This window comes from Lithobates pipiens, unplaced genomic scaffold, assembly GCF_037356315.1.
Source record: "Lithobates pipiens isolate NorthernLeopardFrog02 unplaced genomic scaffold, aLitPip1_a1.2 Scaffold_19, whole genome shotgun sequence".
NCBI lineage: Eukaryota > Metazoa > Chordata > Amphibia > Anura > Ranidae > Lithobates > Lithobates pipiens.
In genome coordinates, this window is record NW_027507764.1 from 337769341 (window position 1) to 337779684 (window position 10344).

Below are 10344 nucleotides of genomic sequence, written 5' to 3' on the forward strand. Positions count from 1 at the left end.
TAGCAATCCCGCAGGCCAAGTTCTGCATAGTCGTCACTTGGCTCGCTACCAACTTCATTTCATCCTCCTCCTTGCAGTGTCTAAAACCCAGCAATCTGACTCCAGGATGGACGTCCATTTCTATAGAGAAGCAGAGCTTGGTATCAAGTAACCGTACTCGACTACCTACTGTCACTCCTACCGGAACGCGTAGACTCTTGTTCCCTGTTGCTTTCGTGCCAACACTTGTGTACCTGCCAGTTTCCCGAACACATGGGGTTCTTCTACACAGCCTACACCTCGACCCCGGTCCATACCCTGGACACTCTTAGTGTTTGAGCACCCTTGGCAGCATGTTGGCGTGGGTCCCAAGTCACGTCATTGAAAGACTAAGCAGTTGGGACCCTGCCTACCTCGCCCGGTACATTCCCAATCCTCGGGTGGAAATGGCACAAGCGTTCACCAAACTTGCTCAACTAATTAAGCTAAAACTAATAAACTGCACCCCTACCTGAATGTTTTGCCCCCTTATTTTGGTATACCGACCATCAGATCAGGGCACACTTCAGGTCCATTTCATGTGGTTAATCTTATGGTAGAGGCTACTTGTTCATATCCGTATCGGCCATAGGGCTTTGACCATAAGTAAGAAGGCCAGTGTGGTGGCCTGAATTTATGGGAGGAGCCCGGAGGGTATTTAACCAGCCCGCTCGCCTGTGGTCTTTGTCGGTTTCCGGTGCGCGGCACCCACCCTCCCTTCCCCTTTTCAGGGCATTTCTCAAATTCATTTCTCTTCACACATATTAATTTCTAATCTAGGGTATGCCCCCTTATTTTGGTATACCGACCATCAGATCAGGGCACACTTCAGGTCCATTTCATGTGGTTAATCTTATGGTAGAGGCTACTTGTTCATATCCGTATCGGCCATAGGGCTTTGACCATAAATATATATATATATATATATATATATATATATATATATATATATATATATACATACACACACACACACACACACACACACAGAAACACACACAATACAGTATATGTGTGTAAGTATATATATATACTTTTTTTGTTAAGATATATAACTTTGACAGTAAGAAATTTACATATATTTAATATGTATTATTATTAATAATATAAATAATAATAATAATAATATATACAGGCATACCCCACTTTTAACTACACGATGGGGTTTATTTACTAAAGCTGGAAAGTGCAAAATCATGCTCACTTCTGCATAGAAACCAATGAGCTTCCAGGTATTATTAACAAAGCTTAATTAAACAAGCTGAGGTTAAAAGCTCATTAGTTTCTATGCAGAAGTGAGCCTCATTTTGCACTTTGCAGCTTTAGTAAATGAACCCCATTGTGTACTTAAAAGTGGGGTATGCCTGTATATGTATATATATATATATATATATATATACATATATATATATATATATATATATATATATATATATACTATTTTTTGTTAAGATATATAACAGTGGCAGTAAAAAAAATTAAATATATGTACTATGTATTATTACTACTACTACTAATAATATATATATATATATATATATATATAGATTTATATATAGATATAGATATCATTATATATATTATGCATTACCATTAAATATACTGTATGTGAAGACTAAGCTTGCAGTGGTAAAGCACTGGTTGTCCCCTTGACAGCTGTACTCCATCCTGCAGAGGTGAGAGTGACCTCTGATGTGACAGTCCCATGTCAGCCCTGCAGAGGTGGGGAGTTCAAATGCAGCTGCAGCCTGTCTCCTTTATTTACTACCAACTTATATTAATTATTATATTATATTGCTTAAATGTAAATAGGGCTTCAAAAAAAATATATATAGACAGCATGCGATTCTACAGCATCAGTGTGTAAACCAGCAGGGAGAGGAGCAGTGACCTCTGATTTCATATATAGGTGCCCTATGCACCATCTGGTCATCTGCTCCCAGCAGGACATGGCAGTGTTATACCCCATCTATACTTATTTCCCATACACAATACTGGGAGGAATACAATTTAATTACCCATTGCTTCCTTATAATCATACCCCCGACTTCAATTATTCATTGTTTAAGGTGATGGGTAAACTTAAAATTTGGCATGACATTACAGAAGCCTATGGAAATGAAACGTCTTGGAGATATACAGTATAAGTACATCAGAAAATACTTTACTGCAAACGGATAACATCCAAAAGAGCTGTGCAGATAACCTCTCCAGCTGTAAATAGGGGAAAGCATAAAACAAAAGTTTTTTTTTTTGTTTTTGTTTTTGTTCTGTTTTTATACAGGGAAATCGGTCATTTACAAAAGGAATTAAGGATAAGCATAGGATAAGGTCAATTGGCATTTTATTCTACTTATGTACTGTCTGACCTAAACACAGCCTCTATAGAGCATATATTGCTTCTTCTACAGCAATCCGGCAAACAGTATTGCTATTGGCATACTAAAATATTGCACTACATTATTGTGTATAGTGTAAAATACAGATGGCTAACTTTCTGGTCTATTTACACAATGCATATTTTAAGAAAAAATAATGTAATCAATTGCCTCTGTAGTTTCGCTACAAATGTTTCCATTTTTATTTATTTAAAGTATCCACTTTAAATATCCACTAAAATTTCCTAAATGTATCCACTTTAATTTCTTAAAAGTATCCACATTAAATATGCACTCCAATTTCCTAAATGTATCCACTTTAATTCCTTAATTAATTCAAGATAAAGCATTCTCCATTGGCATTTGTTATAAACATTTTATTGAAAAAAAAATGTACATCCAAATATCTGAACATTTTTTTACGACTACATAAGTGCAAATACATTCTCTTCTTTAAAAAGCATAGTGGGATTATACAGATTTCAGATACGCTTTTGTCAACATATTGTGATAAGAAAATAAAAAAAAAATAAAAAACAAACAAAAAAAATGGCAAAAAATAACCTTGCATTTTGCCCTACTAAAATATTTCATTTCTAATATATACAGTATTTTAATACTAGGCGGTAAAGGAGTGTGGGTGGGGGGTGCTGACTTCCCAAAGATTCCATGGGATAGGTTTCATTATTTATAAATGGTAAAACTGCATCTGTTGATTGTGTGGTTGGGGGGAGGGGGGGGGCGTCGTGGTAAAGGGGAGAGACAGGTAAAAAAAAAGAGGGGTAAAACTAGAGATTAGCGCAGGAAAGAGGGAGAAGAAAAAGGACGTAATAGGAAGGCGAAAGAAAGGGAGAAAGGGAGTTAAAATAGGAAATGCATAAAAGAGAAGGGTATAAGAGGGGGCAAGGGTTATATGCAAGAGAGAGGGGGAGAGAGAGAAATATATATGGACGTGAGAGTGGGGAGAGAGAGGGGGGGAGAGGGGGAAATATATATTGAAGTGAGAGTGGAGAGAGAGGGGCAGAGACAGAGAGGGAGAGAGAGAAATATATATGGAAGTGAAAGTGGAGAGAGAGGGGGGGATAGAGAGAGGGGGGAGAGAGAGGGGGGAGAGAGAGAAATATATATAGAAGTTAGAGTGGGGAGAGAGAGAGGGGGAGAAAGAGAGGGGGGAGAGAGAGGGGGGGAGAGGGGGGAGGGAGAGACATATATATGGAAGTGAGAATGGGGAGAGAGAGGGTGGGGGAGAGAGAGGGGAAGAGAGAGAGGCTGGGGGGAGAGAGGGTGAGAGAGAGAGGGGAGAGAGAGAATTAGTAGGTCATATGGAAGAGAGAGTGAGAGAAGAGAGATTGAGAGGGAGAGAAAGAAGTAGGTTATATGGGGGGGGGGAGATTTAGTGAGTTATATGCAAGAGAGAGAGGGGGGGGGGAAGAGAGAGAAATATATATGGAAGTGAGAATGGGGAGAGAGAGAGGGAGGAAGAGAGAGGGAGAGGGGGGAGAGAGAGAGGAGAGATTTAGTTGGTTATATGGAAGAGAGAGAGAAATTGCGGTTATATGGGGAAGAGAAAGAAAGAAAGAAAGAAAGAAAGAAAGAAAGAAAGAAAGAAAGAAAGAAAGAAAGAAAGAAAGAAAGAAAGAAAGAAAGAAAGAAAGAAAGAAAGGAAGGGTACCAAACAAAGAGGTTACAGTGAGCAGGGGGTTAATAAATACAGAATAGGAAACAGAGAGGTGATGAGGGGAGTAGTCAATATATAGAAGAGAGAGGTTAAATGAAGAGAGGTTAAATAATCAGAAAGTAGAGAATCATTGTACAAAAGAAAAAAACGAAAGGAAATACGAGGGTAAGATAAAGGGATATAAGAGGCAGAGATGAAAGAGGATGAGGAGATAATAAAGAGATGTAAAAGATGAAAAGAACACCAAACATACGGGGCACATAAGAAAATAATACAGTTATGCCTGTAACTGGTATAAGGGAGTAGGGCATATGCAGGGTATGAGACAGCTAGGAGAGAAAGGGAATCAAATCAAGGTGGGACAGAAGAGAAGAAACAGGTTGTAGAGAGATCCATGCACACATGATAGAGATCACATCATTCTCTTGCCTGGTGCAATCTTCAGGCTCCTATATTCTCTCTGTACTCCAAGCTTGCTTTTAAACCATGCAGTCATTCGCACCATGTGGAGATGACTTTCAGCATTTGGTTTTCCATGATCCATGATTCATGGTAAGTCACATCGAAAATATTTACAAGGACAAAACGACTATTACAAACATCAATCCGTAATGATTCATCCCAAGATCTGATTCCATATAGAGAAGGGAGCCCATTGTGACAATAGGAAGACTTTATTTACAATCTAGGAACATACTACTACAATACAGGGTATAATTTACTAAAGGAGTAATAAATAGGTTGACCAAACCACTAATCCCAATGAAACTTTCTGTGTGCACTTTTGCACAGACCGGTTTAGGAGAGTTCTGCGTTTTTTTCTGCCAGAAAGCTCCAATCAGAAACCCAAATCACAAGGGTTTTTTTTCCTGCCTCTAACGTTGAGCTTAAAATATGCCTGTCCCTATGTGTATGGACACATAGGATAACATTGACCTGCAGAACACAAAACTCTTGTAGAAGCAGTGATTTTTTTAAGCCAGTGTGCTCCCCATACACCTTACAATCTGACCATACAATCAACTTTAGATTTACCAAACTTATGCAATATGAAGACCTACCTAAACTATCCAATCAATTTGTATCCGACCAGGCAGGATCTTGCACTATATCTTTGTTGGTAAGTCTAAACGTGGTTGTACAATCAGATTGTATAGTGTATGAACACCCTAAACTGTATGACATTATTGCTTGGGTAAACGACCCTTTAATGAAAAAATACAGGGAAGGTGGATATGAATAGCAAGATGCATGTGATTTGTAGTAACCTCATTATCTGATGGCAGTCAGCTAACATTAGTTCATTTTTAAAGCCTAGGACACCTGTTTTCTACCAGCTCTTTAATATTTCTCAGATCGAAGTGCTGTGTTTGTGTTTGGGGTCAGATACTTGTCCTTGTCATCTGAAAATGCCTCCTGATTGCAGAACTGTAAACACATCAAACTTTATTATTACCTGTGCTTGGCAGGCAGTGATACATTTAAGTCGATTGGAAGGATTTCAAGCAGATGGAAGAAGAAGGGTACTTCATGTATGGCAGCTGCACACAGATCCAGCCAGCAATGGGACTGGCACCCTGCCATGGATTAGTGTGGCTGCATGGCCCAGCATTGAGATACACAGGGCAAGAAACAAGACCAGCACAGGTGTGCTCGATGCCCGCCTGGCACAGTACAGTACACACACACACACACGCTGCGATTGTTGCTGGCTCCCAATTGTGTTGGCACAGTCCCATCTACATCACGCATGGCTTTATATCCTGGCAGACACTCTGATGGTGGTGATGATGATAGTAAGAACTACTGGCAGACGGGTGGAAAGAAGAAATCCCGTTAAAATTGAGAACAAAATCCTTTCTGTCGCACACAGGTGAGGAGTGGTGCTGGTAGCGAGGCAATCCCACTGCAATGGAAATACAAACAGTTACTAGAATAAAAACACACAGGGCTGGTGTCACCAAACCCCCCATGACTGATCAGATGGTGATGGAAAGGAGCATGACATAAGACCACACAACCTCCACCCAATACTTCCATAATCTCATCACATACATTACAACCTGATTGTACAATCTACTATGCAGAGCAAGGGCATGTCCCTTTCCCATACAAAATGATTGGATAAATCAGGTAGGTCCTCATACAGGCATACCATACTTTTAAGTGCACAAAGGGGTTTATTTACTAAAGCTAGATGGTGAAAAATCAGGCTCCAGAAACCAACGAGTTTCTAACCCCAGATTGTTCAATTAAGCTTTGGTAATAAAACCTGGAAACTCATTGGTTTCTATGCAGAAATTAGCCTGATTTTGCACTTTCCAGCGTTAGTAAATAAACCCCATTGTGTACTTAAAAGTGGGGTATGCCTGTATACAGTTTTGGTCAATCAAAAGTTGATTGTATGATCAGATTGCGATGTGAATGATGACCTCTACCTAGCCACCAGAAATCAGAATTCAACTTGTATTTGTAATATGGCTTCCACAAGGCATATACTAATTGGTCCAGCATTTTAAAAAATACCACTTGAGAATTAGGACCTCTTTCTGAATTACTGATTGATTACTGATGTATTATACTGACATATAATCACACACATAGGTTGGACTTGATGGACTTGTGTCTTTTTTAGTACCTAATACCTGGTTTCAGGCGATCTTATTAAAATGGGCACCTATCAGGAATTACAACTGATTTACATTAAAAACAGGTTAATATTCTATGAAAATTTATAAAATCTTAAACAATAAAGTAATTATTCCCCAATAGTACCTGTCCATTGACCCACAGAGAGAGTCATTTAAAGGATTTTTCACTTTTCAAAGTTCTTAGATTATGATGAGAAGCTGTGTCCACTTCAGTCCAGCCATATGCAATCACAAATCCATTTTTTAAATATATTTTGCACACAATTGGAGTTTCATTGTAATAATCTAAATTAACAGTCACCACATTTCTGGTAAATTGCTACATTTTTGGCAATGTTTGACGCATATGGAAACTACAGGCATACCCCCCTTTTATGTAAACAATAATTTGCTAAAGCTGGAAAGTGCAATATCAGGCTCACTTCTGCATAGAAACCAATGAGCTTCCAGGTTTTATTACCAAAGCTTAATTGAACAAGCTGAGGTTAGCAGCTGATTGGTTTCTATGCAGAAGTGAGGCTGATTTAGCATTTTCTAGATTTAGTAAATAAACCCCATTGTGTACTTAAAAGTGGAGTATGCCTGTAATGGGACAATAAATTAACTGATGTCACTTATTCTGACATATCTGCTACCTACATATCTGAGCTATGAATAAGCACCTGTAAGGGTGTGAAACGCGTTAGCGGTTTTATCCTTGCTGTATGGATTTATTATAACAATAAAAAAATCCTTTTCATTGGAGTGCGGCCATCCGGACCTTTTTGTTCAATTTCTGCATATACTCTAGTTCTGATAATTGGTCTGAAAGATCTAATAATAACATCTGGACATATCTACCCATTACTATTCTTTAAAAATAATGAAAATAAAATAAATACAAATTTAGAACTAGCTGTGGCACTATGACAAGTGTCAGTTCACTAAAGCCAATAGGGTGGACATGCCTTCACTTTAGAACTGGGAGAAATTATGGAGTTTACTGGAAGATAATTGGTGGATTGAGGTGAACACAGCTTCATCTTATTTTCTAAGCTTAGACAAGGATCACTTTTAAAGCCTAAAGTTTTACAACACTATGGTGGAGAGTTACTAAAACTGGAGAGTGCAAGCTCTGGTGCAGATCTGCCTTGAAACCAATCAGCTTCCAGGTTTTATTGTCAAAGCACAAGCCGAAGTTAGAAGCTGATTGGTTACCACAGCTCCAGGTTTAGGAAATCTTTGTAATATGAGGACAAACCTACAATTCAATCAATTTCTATCCAGCCCCACAGGTCCTAATAATTCATAGTTGTTAGTAGATGTACAGGAGATTATAAAAGCAGATTGTATAGTGTATGGCCAACGTTAAACTTTGCATCCTAGATAATCAAAACCCAAGCAATGCAGTGTGCCCATATTCACTATGTGACTACCTGCTTTCCCCAGCATTGCCAGCAGCTAGCTCACCTTAATATATTTCCATATAAATCTTTCCAAGCTTGCTATTTATGGCCCCGATTTAATCAGTTTCCATGGATTAACAATGTGAGAAAATATGTATTTCCAAACCTCAACAAAACAGGCGTTGTGCTTCTAATCCGCCTGGATATTGCTTGGAATAGAACATGAAAGCACATTCATTTCTGGGGCTCAGGCGAGGCTGCCCTTATTTTATGTAAAATTAGTTAAGAATGTCCCTTTAAAATGGGGATTATTTTCACAAGGCTCATTAAATCTGTGCAGACACCTCATTATGTAATGAATTTTTAATACTCGGCCAGTTGCCTTCTCCTCAAGGTGAACTAGGCGCATGTAAAAAGGTGAGCACGGCTTTTAACGAGCTGCTGGACTTCCTAATTAAAGGGAAGAATTTGCCTTTCTGCTAATTAATGTGAAAACGGGGCTGATTTGTAGAGGCATTTGTATGGGCACAAGTACTGTAATGTGCCACACCACGCTGCCTAATCTTATCTAATCTTTCATCTACTAGCCTGATTTACAAATTGTCATTTGGGATCTTTGGGGCTTAACTTTGATGTGGATGGCATATTGGCAAGGCAGGAAGGAAGTTTATTGTATAGTCATAAATGCCATTTATAGGTGTAAATAAATCCAGCAAGTGACTGATAATAATTAGCCCGTATTTCCTAAAGATTTCCATAACTTAACCTGGCTAATTGCATAGCTGCACCCTTCCTTGTAGCTAAAGCAAGGATAGCTATTACTAAATATAATAATATTATTATTATTAATAATAATAATAATAATAATAATAATAATAATAATAATAATAATAATAATAATCCTGTATTTCTTAAAGGTATTCATAACTTAACCTGGTTTGTAGCTACACGTTTCTTTTAATAATAGTAATAACACATTACTACAACTACTAATACTTATTCTACTACTACTAATAATAATAATTAGCCTGTATTTCCATAACTTAACCTGGCTAATTGTATAGCTGCACCCTTCCTTGTAGCTAAAGAAAGGATAGGTATTACTAAATATATTATTATTATTATTATTATTATTATTATTAATAATAATAATAATAATAATAATAATAATAATAATACTGTATTTCTTTAAAGTATTCACAACTTAACCTGGCTTAACACGTTTCTTTCAATAATAGTAACAACACATCACTACAACTACTACTTCTAATACTACAACTACTAATACTTATTCTAGTACTACTAATAATAATTAGCCTGTATTTCCTAAAGATATCCATAACTTAACCTGGCTAATTTCATAGCTGCACCTTTTTTTGTAACTAAAGTATAGGGCTAGCTAATGCTAATAATAATAATAATAATAATAATAATAATAGCACTACTACCACTACTACTATTAGAAATAACAACAATAATAATAATAATCAACCTGTATTTCCTAAAGATATCCATAACGTAACCTGGCTGATTACATAGCTGCACCTTTCCTTGTAGCTAATGCAAGGCTCATAATGCTTAATATAATATAGCATTATATAATATAATATAATATAATAATAATGATAGTACTACTATCACTACTACTACAACTAGTAATAACAATAATAATAATAATTAACCTGTATTTTCTACAGATATCCATATTGTAAAATGGCTAATTGCATAACTGCACCTTTCCTTGTAGCTAAAGCAAGGGTAATAATGCTAAATATAATATAATATAATATAATATAATATAATATAATATAATATAATAATAATAATAATAATAATAATAATAATAATAATAATATCACTACTACTGCTGTAATAATAATGATATTAATAACATTAACCCTGTATTTCCTAAAGATACTAATAACTAATACTTATAACAAAAACAACACTATTATACTATAGATATAACAATAATAATAAAAAGTACGTAACAATAATACTACCACTATTACTACTACTAATAATAACAATAATAATATTGCAATTAATAATAATAATTAGTCTTTATTTCCTAAAGATGTCAACAACGTAGCCTGGCAAATTGCATAGCTGCAAGGTTCCTTGTAGCTAATGTAATGCTAGCTATTGTTAAATATAATAATAATATATTGCTAGTACTATAATAATGATGATGATAAAAATAATAATAATAATAATAATTAAATAATCATAAT

At 36.4% G+C, this 10344-nt stretch overlaps 1 protein-coding gene across 1 annotated transcript in view; it reads right to left on the reverse strand.

The window, feature by feature from the left end:
- Positions 1-2758: 2758 nt before the first annotated feature.
- FOXF2 (forkhead box F2) overlaps positions 2759-10344 on the reverse strand; it is a 13772-nt gene continuing 6186 nt past the window's right edge. The window contains exon 2 of the mRNA XM_077492103.1: positions 2759-5980. Within this exon, the coding sequence (XP_077348229.1) occupies positions 5814-5980 (167 nt within the window). The 3' untranslated portion in view covers positions 2759-5813. The remainder of the gene's footprint in view (positions 5981-10344) is intronic.